The sequence below is a fragment of the Bombina bombina genome, chromosome 3 (genome assembly GCF_027579735.1).
Source record: "Bombina bombina isolate aBomBom1 chromosome 3, aBomBom1.pri, whole genome shotgun sequence".
Taxonomy (NCBI): Eukaryota; Metazoa; Chordata; class Amphibia; order Anura; family Bombinatoridae; genus Bombina; species Bombina bombina.
In genome coordinates this window covers 497,502,546-497,523,360 of record NC_069501.1, presented here as the reverse complement: position 1 = coordinate 497,523,360, position 20,815 = coordinate 497,502,546, and the positions used below count along the sequence as shown (strand labels likewise).

The 20,815-nt window shown below is 36.5% G+C and overlaps 1 protein-coding gene across 5 annotated transcripts in view; it reads right to left on the bottom strand.

Annotated features, from left to right (window-relative positions):
* IP6K3 (inositol hexakisphosphate kinase 3) overlaps positions 1-20,599 on the bottom strand; it is a 165,599-nt gene extending 145,000 nt beyond the window's left edge. Inside the window, exons 1-4 of one of the 5 annotated variants that reach the window (XM_053706855.1) lie at positions 20,435-20,599; positions 17,205-17,428; positions 1,035-1,239; positions 125-300 (exon numbers count right to left, since the gene is read on the bottom strand). In XM_053706855.1, the coding sequence (XP_053562830.1) occupies positions 125-300; positions 1,035-1,239; positions 17,205-17,394 (571 nt within the window). In that variant the 5' untranslated portion in view covers positions 17,395-17,428; positions 20,435-20,599. Of the gene's footprint in view, positions 1-124; positions 301-1,034; positions 1,240-17,204; positions 17,429-18,005; positions 18,224-20,434 lie in introns of those variants that run through there. The other 4 variants (XM_053706856.1, XM_053706854.1, XM_053706858.1 and 1 more) reach the window with 4 other exon arrangements.
* Between the last annotated feature and the right edge of the window lie 216 nt (positions 20,600-20,815).

The window sequence follows — 20,815 nt, the reverse complement described above, 5'->3', positions numbered from 1 at the left end:
ATATGATTGCATGCCCTAGTAAACACGATGCTAAATGTCTCCACGGTGAGATAAATAAAAATAGAGGATACCCAGGGCTTTGATACTAAATATTATAACTTCATAATTTCCCCTTTAAGGATACGGTGTTGTTGATTTTTGTTGAACTCTAAAGACATTTGAGACAGATGCCTACGATGACAGTGAAGTCCCCAAGGATTATAGAGGTCCTGATCAGCAGGGGAAAATCTAGAACTTCGAACTTGGTACGTAATACCTGAATGGAAGCAGCTCTCGGTTCTGTATGATGACTCAGTAGAGCTGTCAAGGCAGAGAATAAAAGATCAGACAGGTGTTTGTTTACTGTATATGCATTACTGAATCCAGCTACTTTCTGCTATTGTGTATGTTGCATACGTAGGAATGTGCTTCCAAATGCACAACGCAAAACTGTGAATGTAATAACTAAGGTTCATCTTTTGCCCATTCTCTGTGTACTGTAGGCATCATATTATCAGCTCTGCTGCTTTTCTAGTGTGAAATATTGACAGCTCTGCTAATCTTCTGTATGCTCTGTATGTTAGATTGTCAGTTCTGTTTCCGTATATTAATGTGTAATTTGTGCTGCTCCGCTATCACTAGTGTCAGTGTATAAGATTGTTAAATGTGCGCCTTCAAGCTCTCTATATGTATTTGGTTGCATTACAATTCGTCTATGCTGTTCCTTTTTTGTGTTCTTTTCAGTGCATATTATTTCTGATGTTTTTATTTTTAACCCCTTAAGGACCAGCGACGTACCCTGTATGTCACTGGCCTTTTTTTGGGACTTGATTGTTTTATAGCGCGGTTATGCCACCAGCGTTGAGACTGCTCTATTCCACAAAGCCTGCTGGAGGGAGTGCATTAATAGCGTGTTCTTGCTAGACTTGTGCTATTATGTCCTGAAAAAACCCTTAACGACCAGTGACATACAGGGTACATTGTGGTCATTAAGGGGTTAAACTCTACTTGTCCTCTTCTGGATTGTGTATCATATCGCTCTATAAAAGCCTCACCTGTTGATATTAGCTGTGTTTGCCTGGCTCTGTTTTATGATCATTCCCCCTTGCTCAGGTCCAAGGCTTCTCCTCCTCCATCTGACCTTACGCCACAGTGCCACAGAAGTGTCTCCTGGGGCATCAAATTGTGAACAGGCATCAGGATTGGCTATTAAACTCAAATTTCCTCCGCTGTCCCTCTGCAGTGACACAAATATCATTCCTGGGAAGAACAAAAATAAACCCAATAAATCAAGTAAGACATTCAGTTCTCTCCAAAGTAATGTCTAACCCTTCATATAACAAATGCGTCTCTATATAAGGCTTAAAAGATGTAAAATCTCTTTTACATTATTCCTTTCATCTCACAAAATAATTGCACTCTAAATAATTATATTTATAACTTGTATATGTTTCCATTAAGTCCCACTAAGGTTTCACCTCTATTTACAAATCCCCATTCTAGATAATTCTGATTAATCAACATGATCTTATGCTTGATCTTTCACATCATCTTTTAACAAAATGGAGGTCATGCTATAAACAAAATATCTGGGTATGTTATATCAAATTAACTCATTGTAAACCAGGATTAGACATTGGTTCCGATGGATCAGGCGCTGAGAAAATTCAGAGTCTGAAATGGGTTAAAGATTCAGTCTGGGGGCAGGTTTTATACTATTGGGGCTATGTTTGGGCAGTGTCAGCTCTCTTGATTCATGATTCCTTATGGTTCTGCAAATTTCAGGTCAAATGAGAAAACTAAATTTAAAGGGACATGAAACCCACATTTTTTCTTTCATGATTTAGAAAGAGCGTGCCATTTTAAACAACTTTCTAATTTACTTCTATTATCTAATTTGCTTCATTCTTTTGATATTCTGTGCTGAAAAGCATATCTAGATAGGCTCAGTAGCTGCTGATTGGTGGCTGCACATAGATGCCTTGTTTGATTGGCTCACTTAGGTGCATTGGTATTTTTTCAACAAAGTATATCTAAAAAATGAAGAAAATTAGATAATAAAAAAAATTGGAATGTTGTTTATGATTGTACTCGCTACCTGAATCATGAAAGAAAAATTTGGGGTTTGATGTCTCTTTAACAAGTATTTTGTTCAAAAGAGTTTTGGCTTTAGCATTATGATGGGACTTTGATGGTGCAATTCCAGATATGCTTAAAAGGGTTTAAACATGCTTGACATTGGGAATTTAGTGCCAGAGTAGTAAATTAAAGGGACATGAAACCCAAACATTTTCTTTCATGATTTAAGGGACACTGTACCCAAAATTTTTCTTTCGTGATTCAGATTGAGCATGAAATGAAATTTTAAGCAACTTTCTAATTTACTCCTATTATCAAATTTTCTTCATTCTCTTGGTATCTTTATTTGAAATGCAAGAATGTAAGTTTAGATGCCGGCCCATTTTTGGTAAACAACCTGGGTTGTCCTTGCCGATTGGTGGATAAATTCATCCACCAATAAAAAAGTGCTGTCCGGAGTACTGAAACAAAAAAAAAAAGCTTAGATGCCTTCTTTTTCAAATAATGATAGCAAAAGAACGAAGAAAAATTGATTATAGGAGTAAATTATAAAGTTGCTTAAAATTGCATGCTCTTTCTGAATTACAAAAGAAAAAATTTGGGTTCAGTGTCCCTTTTAGGTAGAACATACAATTTTAAACAATTTCCAGTTTACTTCAATTATCAAACTTGCTTCATTCACTTTGTATCATTTGTTGAAGGAGCAGAAATACACTACTGGTTTCTAACTGAACACAGGGGTGAGCCAATGACAATCGGTGTGTATATGCAGCCACCAATCAGCAGCTAGAACCTAGGTTCTTTGTTGCTCCTGAGCTTTACCTAGATAAACCTTTTAGCAAAGGATAACAAGTCAAGGAAGCAAATTAAATAATAGAAGTAAATTGGAAAGTTGTTTAAAATAGCATGCTCTGTCTGAATCATTGATTTGTAATTATGACTTTACTGTCCCTTTAATGCTGCATGTCTATGAATAGAGGCATTGTAATGTTTGTAAGCCTTGTATTATTCCTTAAAACTGAGCTCTATAATTCTGCTGATGGATGATCTACCACAACCACAGACTAAACCAACTCCACCACTGACACAGCCAGCCACACCCACTAGGTCTACCAACTCTGTCAACAAACCCCAAGATGAGCCCTGCTACCCAGCCACACCCTTTGAAAACTTTGTATCCATTTTTGTTAACAATTTTTACTCCACCTACTCATCTCAGGGTCCAGTTTTTTAAAGTCAGAATGTTGGAGAGTGTGCTATTGCACCATGTAACACCTTCAAACGACTTCTCTTGCACCCTGTAAGTGGTTTCTATATATTCTCTTATACCCACACTTAATTCTTCCATGTAAATTCTCATATATATATATATATATATATATATATATATATATATATATATATATACTGTATAGGGTTAAGCACATAGTAAAAGTACAGCTTGGGACCCTTAGAGCACTGTTGGTTTCAAAATGATAATTTACACTTTTCCAGTCAGCAACTATAGTTACACAGCATAATCATGCAACTAGTGTTGCTGATTGTAAAGGAGTTAAACACATAGTTAAAGGCTGCACCAGAGCAGCAATGCATTACTGGGAGCTAGCTGAACACATCTGGTGAGCCAATAACAAGAGGCATATGTGTGTATCCATCAATCAGCAGCTAGCTCCCAGTAGTGCATTGCTGCTCCTGAGCCTACCTAGGTATGCTTTTCAACAAAGGATGCCAAAAGCAACAGCCAATTTGATAATAGAAATAAATTGCAAAATCTCTTAAAATTATATGTTCTATCTGAATCATGAAATTTTGACTTTCATGTCCCTTTAACCATTAACCATTTGCAATTAACCCGTACACTACTATTATAGGTAATAACATGATTATTGTACAGTACATATAATAAACTTTTGATTTGGAGTATATTAATCTCCTTTAATTCCGGCCAAAATAGCGCATATGAATTGATTGTCATATATTTAGGGAGTAAATGCTTTTTCCGACAGGCGAAACGTATCATTATTACGCCCCAGCTAGCCTGCGCAAAGTTACGTCTATTTTTTTGATAAATTCAGGCGCACATGTGTGCTTCTCCGGAGGCGAGCTGGGGCGCAGTTACAGGCGAAGCACATACAGAGTTCGCCTAGCCTTTGATAAATCTAGACCTATATATTATAAGCATCATGTAGGTGGCAGAATTAGTAACAGAACCGTCTCAATGTGCAATCTGAGTATCAGCTGTTACCAGATGATGTTAAAATAACATGCAGATCCGAAATGAGAGCTCAGGACAGTCTGTGCTGGCGGCTAAATTGAAGAGGTTTGTTTTCTATAAATTGTGAGACAGATACTGGTACAGTTTTGCTATACTACTGTAATACTCACTTGTCTGCTAAGAAACTGAGACCCACAAAACGCATACCAGTCTTGTTGCGCTAATTAAATATCTAGATGAAGCCCCATCAAAATAATATGATTGTTTTACGTGACAAATACATATATATTGGGTTTTTAAATATGATTTTTAACTTTATATTGCTATGTGTTATTTAAAGGGACATAAAACCCCAACAGTTTTCTTTCCCGATTCAGATAGATAATGTTAAACAGCTTTCCAATTTACTTGTAGTATCACATTTTCTTTGTTTTCTTGCTATCCTTTGTTGAAAAGCAGGAAGAGAAGTTCAGCAGTGTGCACGTGTCTGCAGTACCTATATGGCAGCAGTTTTGCAACAATGTTATACATTAGCAAGAACCCTAGATGGCAGCACTATTTCCTATCATGTAGTGCTCCGTCCTGTCCTGTGGATGCTACCTATCTAGATATATCTTCAACAAAAGATAACAAGAGAATGAAGCAAATTTGATAATAGAAGAATATTGGAAACTTTTTTTAAATTGTATTCTCTATCTAAATCATGAAATAATTTTTGGGGGGTTTCAAGTCCCTTTAAGGCACATATACAAAAGTTACGTAGGTGTGTATGGGGAACTGCATTGTGGGTAAATGTATCAGGGCATAAAGTATTGTGGGACAATGTAAAATCTTCTTCTCCATGGAACTATACAACAAATGTTACGATATGAAAAAGCAAGAATGTAAATCCTAGTATGTATCCCTCCTGTTTATATAGCAGCCGTTTGGCGCTCTTGACGTCAGAAAATAAACCTGCCTGTGAGTTTCCAATTTCAAATTTTTCACCTTGAAAGAATTTCTCAGCAATACTCAACTCCTGGCACTGCCACCCCAAGTTGCTAAAATTAGCAGCTGAAACCCTGCATTGGCATGTCACACGCATACCCTGTAGAATAGACCTCAAACTTATAAAGATCCTCAGTCCTACAAACTGAAAACGTTTAGCCTTTTAATGTGAGTCATCATTCAACTCATAAAATGTTAAAGTTAAAGTGCCATTATAGTATAATACATAATAAAAAAGACTATGAAAAATAACACCTTGAATTTCAAAGTGGCATCAGATTTTTTTTTTTTTTTTTACAAATTTCAATGTTTTCTTCCATTTGCTTGTCCCTGTATCATGTGACACCCTTGAGCCAATCAAAAACTCATATATGTATAAACTGTGAACTTTTTGCATGTGCTTAGTAGGTGCCTCAGAAAGTGTGCGTATAAAAAGACTGCACACAATTTGATAATGGAAGTAAACTGGTAAGTTTTGTTTCAAATTGTATGCTCTATCTGAATCTTGAAAGTTTAAAGGGACACTGAACCCAAATTGTTTCTTTTGTGATTCAGATAGAGCATGCAATTTTAAGCAACTTTCTAATTTACTCCTATTATCAAATTTTCTTCATTCTCTTGCTATCTTTATTTGAAAAGCAAGAATGTAAGTTTAGAAGCCGGCCCATTTTTGGTTCACAACCTGGGTTGTGATTGGTGGCTAAATGTACCCACCATTCATGAAGTACTATCAAGGTTTCTGAACCAAAAATTGGCTGGTTCCTTAGCTTAGATGCCTTCTTTTTCAAATAAAGATAGCAAGAGAACGAAGAAAAATTGATAATAGTAAATTAGGAAGTTGCTTAAAATTGCATGCTCTATAGGAATCATGAAAGAAAAAACATTGGGTTTAGTATCCCTTCAACTTTACTGTCTCTTAAAAAAATGATATTAACATAGTAACAGTAGATGAGGTTGAAAAAAGACATAAATTCATAGAGTTCAACCTATACAAATCTTATTTTATCTACAATAAAAGCTCCAGTTGATCTTAAATTAATCCCATGAAAAAGGTGACCCATTTAACACCAGCAATCTGAATTATATTTCTAGACAGAAATGTATCTAAACCATTTTTAAATGTATCCAAGGTATTGGCATTTACTACCTCCTCAGGTAATGAGTTCCACAATTTGATTGCTTTTACAGTGAAAAAAAGTTTATGTTGCAGCCTGAAGGATATTAAATCTGCTTTCCTCCAGCCTTAAATTGTGAACTCTTGTCACAAACAATTTTCTTGGAATAAACAGAGCTTCTGCCATCTCTGTATATGGGCCTCATGCAATGAGATAGATACAAAACTATTTCTTTAAATGCTTTTAAAAACAACTATTCATACAGACATTGCAATCTCAATAGGGAATAAAATGTCTAATGTGATTTAGTTGCTACACAGCTAGCAGGAAGTGAATGCTTGTAGTACACACCTCATTCCTAAAACCAGACTGTTCAATGGCTGAGGACAAAGCACGCCCACATCTCTATTGGTGGCCAGCAACACGCCCCATAAATAAGTCTTTTTTTTTTTATTAAAAAGAAACATACTAAAACACAATGTTAAAGATTTAACAAAACATTTACAAACATTTTAATAGAATTACTCTAATGTTTAAAGGGCCATGATACCCAAATGTTGAAACACTTGAAAGTGATGCAGCATAGCTGTAAAAAGCTGACTAGAAAATATCACCTGAACATCTCTATGTAAAAAAGATATTTTACCTCAAAATGTCCTAAGTATTCAAACCCCATTGCAAAGGACTTTAAGCAGCAAATCAGTATGTCTGTCCCGGGACAGCTAAGGGAGTGAGCTTTCGTGCACACTCATGTTATTTCCCTATTCAGTTTAATGAAGTTTATTATGAAATCTCATGAGATCACAGTAAAAGAGTTCATGACCTCAGCAGCACTGCTGATGCTGATTGGCTGCTGTTCATTTCTTCATTTTTTTTTTACCTGCAGCTGGGCAGCAGCTAAAGTATAACTTTTTACACAGAACTTACTCTGCTGAGCTGGGGAAATTGTGAGGTAAAATATCTCCCTTTTTTACATAGAGATGCTCAGGTGATATTTTCCTGTCAGCTTTTTACAGTTATACTGCATCAGTTTAAAGTGATTTAGCATATGAGTATTATGTCCCTTTAAATAGCCCAAGTCTGGGCTAGATTACAAGTGGAGCGCTATTTATTGATCCTGCTCTCACGTTAACTCTGCTAGAAGCTTTTTTCGCTTATCTGTATTATAAGTTGAAGGTAAAAAGTTTTTTTGTACGAGTGCTAGCCCTATAGACTTCAATGGAGTGCAAGAAGTGGGAAAAAAACTAAAACCCAACAAGTTGCACAAACCCGATAGTGTTTTCTCAAGGGCACTAACCTGACATGAAATATTAATATTTCACATTCCATTGTTCTTCAAATAGCAGAATATGTTCTATTTATTCTTAAATACATATTTCTACATATATATGATCATTTTTGGATAAAATATGTATCTATACATCTATATAATTATATATATATATATATATATATATATATATATATATATACACACACACATAAAAATATATAAATACATATACTGTATATAAACATATATATATATATATTTAGACATGTATATGCATGTACCTCTAAGTTAAAACCTTTTTATCTCATATCTGTTTTGCCCTTATAACTTTTTTTATGCAATATTTTTTTTTTAATAATTTTTAAAAGATAGTGTTATTTTGAGTGTAACTGTACTTTTAAATATAATTTTGATGTGTTTTGCACAACTTTTTTGTCTTGCATAACAGTTAACCAGAGCTCTAAAGACACGCTATCCTGACGCTCGTTAAATTTGTTTGCGCTCAAGCAAACGCCTTTACTTTCAAGCTGTAATATGCGTGCTCACAGGGGCAGCCCTCGTAGATTTTTTTTTTTTTTTTAAAAAAGGGGCTGTTCCTGCCAGTGGCGAGCTGTGTCCCATAGAAATAATGAGAGCTTTCTGTTACATAAAAGTTTGCAATGGAAAATTAAGTACAGAGGGAACCCTGCCATATGTTTAAATTTTAAAATGACTCCTAATACAAATCAAATTACCCTGTTTGCAGTGCACTGTACCTTAGATATGCTGTTATTTTCCTTTAAGAGTAATAAGTGTTTTGAGTATTGTGACAAATTGCTCGTCACCTTTAATTTGCGAGAAAAAACAGTGAGATCTGTAGAGATCTATGTGTTTTTTGCACATCCAGTGTACTTAAATTACAATTTACACTGTGTATATTTAATATGATTTATTTCTGTGTAATTTACATACAAAAAGTTTTACGTTTTTGATAAAATAGGATTGTTGGTGAACAATTTTGTTACAATATTTGATAAACCTTAACAATTCAATTTTTCCCTGAGTATTTTTGTGTGAATGGTTCAATTATTTGTTTTATGTGATTTTTAAATACGATTTTCATTGTGCAATTTTGTAACATATGCATCTCCTCTCCATAGGGCTTTAGAGAATTCCACCAGCGTAATAGAAGTACTGGCGATCATTCTTATAGAATCTCGCCAGCCCAGAGACCTTTAGATCATTGAGCCCTATATGTTGGTTTGTTTTCCCTAAAAGTGCAAAAAGAAAATGATCAAATATGATAGAGAATTTTATTATGGCACTATTGCTCATAGTAGTGCCGTGGAATCTGTTGGAACTCTACAAATAATTGCTAATGATAACACTTATAATAATAATATATAACTACAAGTTTTTATCCTGTAAAAGGATTAAACACATAATTAAAGTCAGCTCTAGCACAGCAATGCACTGCTTGGACCAAGCTAAAAACATCTGGCGAGTCAATGACAAGAGACAAGTGTGTGAAGCCACCAATAACCAGCTAGCTCCCAGTAGTTAAGGATAAGTACATATTATTTTCCAGCAAATGATACCAAGAGAACAAAGTCAATTTGGAAATAGAATTAAACTTAAGTGTCTTAAAATGACATGCACGTTTAATTTTGACTTTCCTATCTCTTTAGTTGCTCTTTCAAATGAGGACTTCATGTAGGTAGCAGACGAATGCCATAGAAATAGCAATCACTTGTCTATTACATGACCTTTATTGTGCTCTGTGCAATAAAAGAGACTGTATCACCCACTTCTAAAACACAAAGTGCCAGATTACGAGTGGAGTTCAAATGTTTGCGTGTGAGCGATAAAGGGTTTTCTGCTATGTGATGAACATTGGAATGTGAAATATTTTCATGTCGGGTTAGAGCACATGGGGATATGCGATCCGGTTTGCATGAGAGTTGAGTGTTAAGTTTATTTTCCACTTTTTGTTCTCCATTGATTTATTTGGGGGAATACATTAGCGCGCACGCAAGTTCATCATTTTGCCCTCATCGGGATAGCACGCAAGCGAAAAACAGTTTACTTTCAACTCATAATAAAAGTGCAACCCGACGATCACAAAAACTTACTTCTAGCTCAAATAACGCTCGAGCGGGAGCATTAATTAGCGCTCCACTTGTAATCTGGCCCAAAATTGGTCAAGAGACCCTTCTTTTCAAAGAGGAGGGCACTCACCTTTTATTTGAGGGATTATATACGCAGGTGGCTATCCAATGATGACTATGGCAACAACACTCATATGATGCTCATATAAGCATATTGGGTTAAATCAAAGCGGTGTGGTAACTCTGACTGCATCCCCTCTATATCTACAAAGATGTATAAGCCCTTATTTGCTTCGTGATCTGTATTAAAATAGAAGAGGAGCTATATGGATGACTGGTGTGAATTTTTATGTTTTGTGGGGGGGTTTTTTGTTTGAATGCCACTTCAAGGAAAGTTTTTTCAGGGTTAAGTACATGCGTAAAAATAGTTTTATTAATTCAAACAGCAGTTCTAATGAAATGACTTACAATATGAAGTTCATATGCTTCTCCAAAAATCACCCGAGCTTGGATTAGAATGCTGAATGGTTAGATATTTTTTGCATAAAGAATAACATGTTACAAAAGTACAAATAAACATATAGTTTATTCTAATTTTAAATTGATTATTTATTTTAAATAGCAAAGATTAGAAACCAAACTGTGACTCACAGTTATGTGCTATGGGCAGGCTCTTAATCGTATCACAGAAATGGAGTTGGTATAGGAAAAAAAGTCTGACAGTTATTCTTTCCATGCGGCTCTATTTTGGTGACAGGGTCACAATCACATCCCTGTTTAGTAACGGCACACTATTTGGGTGTCAGTAAATAAGAGAGACACATTACAGATAGTCACAATGACCAGCCAGGTAAAGAGCCTCTGACCCCTACCTATATCATATTGGTACCATTGTTAAAACCCAATAAATATTAACTTTGATATCTCCCCCTACAGTAATAAAAACACAGCATAACCCCCAGCACAATAACCGCTTATAACATTGTCATGTATGCATTTTTATGTATTAACACTGAGGGGTGGAGTTATGGGTATATAAGGTGGTTTGATGCACTGTCTAATAATACATTTTTTTGACAGATGTTGGTCTAGGAGCTGAAATGTTGACCTGCATTTTTTTTTTAGAATCAAAGTTTTTTATTGAGGAATACCAGATATACAAGGGTAGCATTCAATAAACATTATACATGGAATTGAAACACGTCACCTCTGAAGTTTTGTCAAACCATAAACCTCTATCATAACAAGAAATAATCACATTCTGGCATTACCTTTTTTTTTTTCGTTTTGTTTCCTATGTTACAACACAAGAACCATTCACAGTTTAAATATCCAAAACAACTTGTATATCCTATAGTATGGTAGACTGAATGCAATATGAAGATGTATTTGAATTCTATGTAAATAAAAAAGGGATATAAGAATTAACAATTGCGGATAAACACCGCTTATTTGTTCACTTACAGTAAGGGTGAACAGTAGCTAAAGGTAAGGGCGGGGGGGGCGGAGCCCTAAGTTATATTGGAGCTAACGAGTTCCCCAGGTTATTATCATGATGTCTGCTCTCTAGAAAAATACTTAAGTGGAAACCTAATAAAAGTCCCTGGGCCTTTGTGTATAAAAAAAGAGTACGATTATATTCTGGATCAATTGCTCTCAGAGAGGGGTATTAGGATGTGTGCACGAAGAGATATAGAACAAATGGTAGCATACATGGTATAAGATGAGATATAGGGGGCTTCTAGATGAGCTCCTCTCCAGGGGAGATGCCACCTAAGGGCGATGAGGGGAAAGGGAGTAGGGGTATGACCCGCAGGCAACCAGTACCGGCGGGAAAGGGAGGAGAGGAGCCTAGCAATAATAAATGATATGCACTAGTAATGAGGTGGTGCTGTGTCTGAAGCTACATATCTACTATATCAGGGTTTGTCGGGTATGACAACTATATACATGTTAAAACCTATTAAAGCTATAGCAAACTGTCTCGGCTGCTGACAGTCCGCTCGTGCATCATAGGGAGATAGTGCAGGGTAACCCCAAAGGATAACCATAATGAGATATATATAGAAAAATAGTCTTAACTGATTCCCAGGGATTAAACATCTCTTCATGAATGACAATATCAGACATCACACATCGATCTCATTCTCCAAGCGTATACAGTTTTGACATTAAACTTGTAATTAAACAAACACTACCTAAACAAGAACAATACATTAGAGTTAGATGAACTCGCCCGACCAAGACTAGATTATGTTAGTAGTTGTCCATAATGTTGGCAGATCTAAACATTACAGTTTTACCCCCCAGCATACCCATTTCAGTATAAGACCATAAACATTTTGACTCATTCCCATCAAAATATGCTGATGCAAACAGAACAATAACCAGGACTAAGTGACAGGGACCACAGCTATAGAGCGTGAATTAAGAGCAAATCTACAGTGTGACTGGGTAACACTTATCATTAGTATGAGCGGCTAGGTATATAATTATGGTATGCTGTGTTAGGAGTAGCTTGTGTAGGGATATAATCTCTGGCATCTGGGTCTATACAAAATGGTGTGATGAGTTAAATAATGTAGCATCAGAGCATGTACATATGCATAATGTCAAGATAACAACAAAAAATATATAGCATGCCTCTCCACTTCAGTATCTCAAGGTGGAGAGGGATTAGTCCAGCAGGTCAATGTTTATAACTACCCATGCCAGCTCAATATGGGGTTACATGGTACTCATGTGGAGAGGTGTTGGAAAAGGATGGGCTATAACTGTGGGCAGAGGGGTAGGCATTCTGGAGCTAATAACTTATGTATCAATGCTGCTGACTGCACGCTGGATAAGAAAATATTTGGAGTAAGACCTGCTCAGCAGCCCCAGTGATTGCAAGAAATAAGTAGAGCTCCAGCCATCATAAAGTCAGAGTGCTATTGTATAAACTAGAGATTGTCTCTTATAAAATGGCAATGGTGATAGTATACTTGCATAACTAGATAACTAAGATCCCCATTAAAAGTTCCCATACGATAGGCTGTACAATAATATAAGAATGGTGCATAAGTGACTCCCAGTATTTTACACATACCCATACAAGAACAAGTATAACAAAATAAATCAAAAAGGAGCTAGTAGCATTAACTGAACTGTGAACACAATTTTACACATATACTGAAACATGTTTCGAGGATGAATTGGTTAAAGCTACATTAGGAGCTGCAGTTTACCCTGCTCCGGGTTTTGAAGAAACAAGCAAATTCCCTGTATAGGAGATGGGAAAAGTCACTAGTCCCGTGTCTCTCATCTCCGGGATTACAAGGACCCCATGTAGGGAATAGTGTAGAAACCTTAGTGCACTAATACGGAGATCACTCCTTTGATAGAAACCCAGATTCTTACTTTAAACGGCCTTGCCAGTGTCCATCAGCCGTATAGTGTAGATCTGAGAGCGAGCAAGAAGAGGGGCCTCCTGGATCAAAAGAGCTCCGCACCATGTGAATGTAGCATGTGGAATCCAGCCTACCGGATCTTGACGATAGCCGTACCTGGGTGTTCAATGCTGTTACGGTGTGATCCCGCCTTAGGCCACTACTACACCGAGGCCAAAGTCCTAGCCCACTCCAGTTTCCCAAATTAGCGATTGCAGAGTAAGTGTAACCGTTGTTGCTCCGCTGGGTCTCAGTGCCCCGTAAAGGTTTTTGAAGAATCACTCTCACCATGTAGCTGGATGTGGCGCTGCAAACTTGCGGGATAGGCTCCCTCAGGATTCTCGGCGCAGAAGGGAGGTGCAGTAGCCGGATTGACGGAGGGGGTTCTCTCTGCGCAATTAAAAGTTCAGACTTGCGGTCTCTTGTGCCGACTTCATCCTCCAGTTCAAGTTCACTGTTAGGTGGGGTAAAGCTTGCAGGAACACTAGGTATATCCTCACTGAGATCTATTCTAGCCTCAAATATCTGCACCACACATAGAGAGAGCTGAGCTGTATCGGACGGGAGGTCTGTATTGCCCAGTCTGTTCCCAATCGAGAGCGACGGTTGTGCCATAGCGGTCTTTAGACAGTCTGAGAGGGCATCATATCCAGCTGATATTTGCATAGTTAGCTCCCGCAAAGCTGCGCAAATGGTTGAGGAGTTTTCTTCGGTGTGGGTTGCCATTACTGCTGTAGGCCTCAGATGCCTGGGCATTTCTCAAGACACGACGGCAGTATGTAGTATAGCCCAGTAAGAAAAACAAAGTAAGGAGGTCCCCCGGTATTGTAGGGGTAAACCTATCTGCTCATGGACAATTTTAGATAAAATTGCATGTATGTAGCTCCAGTTAATCATTATATTACATGCTTTTCTTCAGGAGCTCTGTGAAACACGTCCTCCATGCTTGGTTGATGGCTCCGCCCCCCCGTTGACCTGCATTTTAATTTGGATTAATATATTTTGTACTTAAAGAAGTCCTGTGAATGCCTTTTTCACTTTGGATATATATATATATATATATATATATATATATATATATATATATATATATATATATATATATATATATAATGTTTGGTGTAGGTGTAAGGAAAAATATTCCAGTAAGGAAAAATGCCCCTCACATTGGTAGGCTGTTGAAGCTCCTGTCCACAAAACACATCACACTCCTTACATGAAAAAGGAGAATCCCACTCTTCAAAATAAGGGGCCTCAGACCCTTAAGGTAGTAGTTGAATGTTATTTCCATAGTAATTAACTGACTACTTGGTGAATTTTATTGTTCAAGCTTTAAACAAGCTAATTATATTTTCAGAGCATGTGATATAGAAAAGAAAAAAAGATTTTGTGTAAGCAACTCACAGAAAAGGCACTAAAATGGTTAAGTATATAGGTAAGATTTAGAATAGTTGGAGGGGATGCAATTTTGATTTATCAAGAATAGCAGGAAATAATGAGACTAATGTCAATATTATATGACCCTTTATGGACAAATTAAATTTTGGATTGTGTTTATAAATAGCAAGAGAACATTGTCGTATTTTAAAGTAGTCTTTTGCAACACAACATCACTACTGAGCTGTAACAACAAAGCTGAGGTTGCCGGCTCGTGGGAATCCAGGAAGGAGTTTTCCAGTATGACATTATGATGTTAAAATTAGCCTAAGTCCCCAAAGGCATATCAATTACGTTTCCCTATGCCTTATACATTTTAATGATGTGCTGTTGATATTACTTATGACGACCATCAGAAGAGGCAGCAAAAGGCAGAGAAAAGAATTTCTTGACATCTCTTTGCAAGGAGAGATATTACATGAACAAACTATACTTTGTCACAAATAGACACGGTATATGTGTCACAAGCAAAATGTTTGGGGAAATTATTAACAGAGCTACTTTACATTACATATTTTAATATGCTTTATTTATAATGAACATATAGCAAATGGATCTTTTTTGAAGACAAAAAATAGTCCAAAACGAAATAGGTAACACACACAAAACGCGTCAGGTGCAGTACTTGTGTTTAATTTACTGTTTGCTTTTACCACTCTCTGTTTTACCTATGTGTATTTTTGTCTCATTATTTAACATGATTTAAACTAGCTTAGACTGATAGTCAAAAAAATGTTTGGAAAACAGCACACTGATTCTTAGGCTTGTGGGGCACGGAATGTAGGACCTGCCAAGTCCAAAGATACAATCCAAACAATACAAAAGTATTCCAGCCAATACTTTGTATTGTTTAAACTAGCTTAGAGCCTGTCAGGAATATTTTTTGACTTCCACTACAGGTAGGACCTTTTCCATATGGCTCTCCAGTTATCTACAGGGGTATTGTACTAGAAGTATTACCAGGAAGCACGAGGATCACTTAACTCGGCCGTGGAGAGTACACAAGAAGCAGGACAAACGTAAGTCCTTTTTTACTTTATTAATTTATCGGCCTAGTAGAAGTTAGTCTCAAAGGCATGGGTAGTAATATGTGATTGATTTTACATTACTACAGGTTGTCACGCTGGTGCATAATTGTGTTGTGAATTTGAAATGTATCTATTGTTTTGGGGCTACAGTGCTAAAAAATACCTCTGGACATTGAGGCAGTTATTGTAAAGGCCTCATCATGATGTGGATGTTAGGACTACAGAAGGTCTTTATACTTCCTGGTAAATTTTGAAATATATGTTTTTGTTATAAGGAACAGTCCTGACCACTGTTATATAGTATTTCACTTTTCTATCAGTACTTCTCTAATCTTCCTCCTATTGTTCCACATAATTGTTCCTCTATAACTCCTGTAGCGCCAAATAACTGCTCCTCTATAATTCCTCCTCTTTAACCAAATAACTGCTCCCTATAACTCTTCCTGTAGCCCCAAATAATTGCTCCTTTATAATTCCTCCTCTATTCCAAAATAACTGCTCCATATAACTCCTCCTATTGCACCATATAACTGCTCCCTATTACTCCCCCTATTGCACCATATAACTGCTCCCTATTACTCCCCCTATTGCACCATATAACTGCTCCCTATAATTCCTCCTATTGCTCTATATAACTGCTCTATATAACCTGTCCTATTGCCCCATTTAACAGCTCCCTATTACTCCCCCTATTGCACCATATAACTGCTCCCTATAACTTCTCCTATTACCCCAAGTAACTGCTCCCTATTATTCCTCCTATTGCTCTATATAACTGCTCTAATTAACCTGTCCTATTGCCCCATTTAACAGCTCCCTATAACTATTTATATTGCTCCCTCTAGCGCCAAATATAATTGATCCCTGTAATCATCCAAATGCTTCACATAAATATTCCTTGCAACACATCCTGTTGCTCTATATTGCTGGTTACTTTGGCTAATAGTTGTTCCTTACTGTATATGTCATAGTTTTCAGATCATACTAACATGGGCCTTCATTATAACTGTTCAGCTCTGTGTCAGATGCTAGGAATGTATTGTGGGTATTTAATGTCAGTATATACATGGGATTGGCATCTGGAAAATTTCCCCTTGGGCGTATTCTGAGCTCTGTCTATTTTACCAACCCTCACCCTCTCTGTTCTCTGCCAGTATCTCTCTCATCATTATTTCTTCCTCATTTTATTTGCTCACAGTCTACTGAATCATCTGATTGCTTCCAACTGTACGTCCCCTACTGCTTTTGAACAGAACACATAAATATATGCTGAGGCTGTGAGAATTTTTCATAAAAAGAAATAGTCAAGAACAAGGGGTCATGATCTCAAGCTGAAGGGTAGTGGATTCAGGAGTAATTTGAGGAAGCTCTTCTTTACAGAAAGGGTTATTGATTCATGGTATAAACTTCCACAAGAGGTAGTAATGACAAACACTGTGGGGGACTTTAAGAATGCCTGGGACAAGCATAAGGCTATCCTACAAGCTAGAGAATGTTATACTTTTAGGAAATATTGGGAAAACTTGTTGGGCAAAATCTATTTCTATGATGAACCTAATAATGTTAAAACCCTCACCTTTATATCTAGGGGTGAAATCCCTCATTTCCCTAGGAAGAGTCTCATAAAACCTCTGTTCTTGGGAGACCAATGGTTTGCAGATGGTGTCATTGTCATAGCACAGCATACTGGCGTGACCTCCCACCTGGTGACATAGTGGCAGTAATGGGATAGAGTTTTCGGGCTCCATGCCCTCCTGCAGTCCCATTCTCAAAATAACGTTGATTTCTTCAATGTTGCCCCTAAAATAGCAAATAAAGTAATAAAATGAGGTCTACAAATATCTATCGTTTTATCTATGTGTCAAGAAATATTGACAGATATAGAATTACCCATAATTCTTCCTCACTGCCCAAAACAAACTATAAATGACTAATTTCATATTAAATAATGTTTCCTAATCCTAAAGCAATTTAGAATACTAAGTAGTCTGCTGTTAGAGAAATTTGTCACTTTACAAAAAAACATAATTCATCTGTAATTACTTCCTATTCCTTTTGGTTGTTTTTTTAATGTTTGATAAATAAAACAGCAATGCCATGCTTTATAGTTTATAGCTGTTATCAGATTTAACGTTTACACACACAAAAAGGAGATAGAGGAAAAAATACAATTACAAGCCCTGAGGTGTTTTATAGTATTATGTGGTTAAGGGATCTGGTGAAACAACAATTTGAAGAGGTCGGTGTGTGTATGTTTTGACTAGATTAAGATAGATTTTTGCACTGAAATGTTAGGAATTAAAAAAAAAATACACTTCTGAAACGACAGAGTGTATAATTGTTATTATATCAAAACAAACGTCATTCCTGAAAGCACCTGATATTAATGGAAACACCTCCCAGAATCCTTGGCACAGCTCTCGCCCTCCCTCGCATCAACTGTCAGATGTCCCCGGCGCGGCCATAATTCCTCCCACTTAATAAACCCCTGCAGGGGATAAATCCCGCAGATAGCGTGACAGGCCGAAGATTACATGTACGTGAAGATACTTTATTTTCATTACATATCCCGCAGTTGCAGACAGCGCCGTGCCACCTCGTCCAAAACTTCTCATAGCTCTCAGCATTTGTATTGCCATAAAAGATCAGGATTCCCTCAGTCTTACTTCATGCTTCTCTATTTTTACTTGTTCTGCATTCTGATATATATATATATATATATATATCCCTTATTCACATATTGGCCCCTTGCTTGCAAGAGAAGACCCCACAGCCAAGGTGTCAAATATTGTTGTGTATTGGTATCCAATACGTACATTAACATTTATATATATTTTCTTAGGCTAGTCTATTTTCTCTACTTTTCTTTCTTCTTCTGTTTTCTTCTGACTTTTTTTCTTCTCCATTTTGGAATATATATATACAGGTAATATTGGTAATCATCATGTAAATACTCTAGTGTTTATAAGAGGGGGCTGCAAAATATATCAAGCATTGTAAATATCAATTGTCAATGAGTACAGGCACTTTTTCTTTTACAAAAAAAGCACTGTAAATATGTGTGTGTGTGTGTGTGTGTGTTTGTATATATAGTATGCATAGGTTCCCTTCTATTTGTATTATTAGGTGATTCATTGTGGCAACTGTAAAATACTGTTTATATAGACAAATATACAAGTATACATACACATATATTCATGTCAGGGTATATTTTGACATTTACACATTGATACTGTGATTTTCTCTTGCTACATGTGCTATGTCTGGCTGTCTCTTCATAGAGGGAGAGGCAAGTCTGCATGTTTTATGTGATATATGTGGGTGTGTGTATAAATAAATATTTTTAATTAAAAATACACACAGATGCCTGTCTGGCTTTAAATAAGTAAGCAGAAACACTTGTATCTGCATAAATATAGAGAGATCCATAGATTTCATACAGTTCCTTGTTCTTTTACTGCTGTGTAGGGTTATTGAAGAGTACAGTATATTTAATCATTTAAAGAACAGATACAGTGTTAGCAAAGAGAAAAGAGAATGCAGGTGAAAAAGAATGCACTGTTACTGGGGATGGATATAGTAGTGTTGGCAGAAAATGAAAGGAGAACCTATACTGATAGCCTAAATGAGGGATGTAGAGTTAGCAGAAAAATAAAGCCAATAGTGATAGTAAATAGAAAGGCAGCAAAACTTCTAGTGGTATCACAATGCAGCCCAGGCTGTAGTGTAAGATAACCTTTAGTGTGGGATGAAAAATTTAGCAAATGGGGAATTTTATAGCATAGGATGGAGTGTTAGCAGAGGGTGGAGATAGATATATATATATATATATATATATATATATATATATATATATATATATATATATATATATATATAATGTTACAATTAAAATGATCTAATAAAAATGTACAGTTCATAGACATAAATAGTAGCAGTTCATAGACATACAGTTCATAGACATAAATACCAGCTGGTATTTTTGCTACATGACTATAAAAAAAAAAAGGTAGAACTAAATGCTATGTTATTATGAAATTGCTTCTGGTGTGCTGAAGTTTGATAATAAATAAACAAGCATTTAAATCAGTCCTATCAGCTTTAGGTTTTGAATTTTGCTGCACTAATTATGTAAATTTATGCTAAACATGGTCTGTATTTTTTCCCCAAGAAAGGCAGCAACTCTAATAAGTAGTAGTGAGATAATGTAGCTCAGGGGGTATTAGCAAATAAGGAAAATAACCCACTGTGAAGGGTTAGAAGAGATAGGTAGATGCTATGTCACCCAAGATGAATGGTGAAGATAGGAACCAAGACAGAGTGTAGTGATGGGAACACAATGTTTATAGAGTAGAAAGTGGCACAGTATGAAATTATAGCAAAAATAATTTAGCGGAAAGCAAGCCCACAAACAAATATATAATTTCCCTAGAGAAGAACCAAGCCTCTGGGACTGAAATGCATTAACTTTGACTTATAGGCAGTTCTGGATCTAGGGGGATAGGACCCCCCCCCCAATACAGTTATAGCATCTCCTTTTCTCAATGGTGTCAATAACCATATAAATACAACACAAACCTTTATTTTACATAAACTTTGCTGTAGCAAGACAAGTACGAAGGTAAAAAGAACTTAACCAGTAACGTTCTCCAGCTTTTATAAACATGACAATATTTGTTAGCACATCGCATTTTGAGGTCTAGAACTACCATTCCTATCATATCAACTTATTTCATGTCATGAATTGGTCTTTTTTTCTGTCATTACCCTAAATATCATTGGTGGAGAAAACTTGTTCTTTCTTACCTTTTCTTTATTTCAGTTTAGTGCTGTGTTTCTTGGTTAAATTCCTTGTTCCTCTCTCTGCTGTACCGGCTGGACTAAGATAGTGCTAGGATAAACGCTACTCCACATGGGGAAAAGTCACCTGCCACTAGCAACCAAGTGACTGGCATGGAAGACAGCTGCAGAAGGGGGGGGGGGGGGAGGAAGGGGATATGTCTGCTGGTGTTCCAGTTTGAAATTAAGAATTGTCTCTGACTGAGGAAATATTTATGACAATGTTATATGTAGAAATACTCTGTGTACACAAACTCTGTAGCAGGGTTCTTTAACCCTTTCATGATGGATCTAATTTGTCTACATCACCACAACGTTCCGATGTAAACAAATTGAAATCACATGATC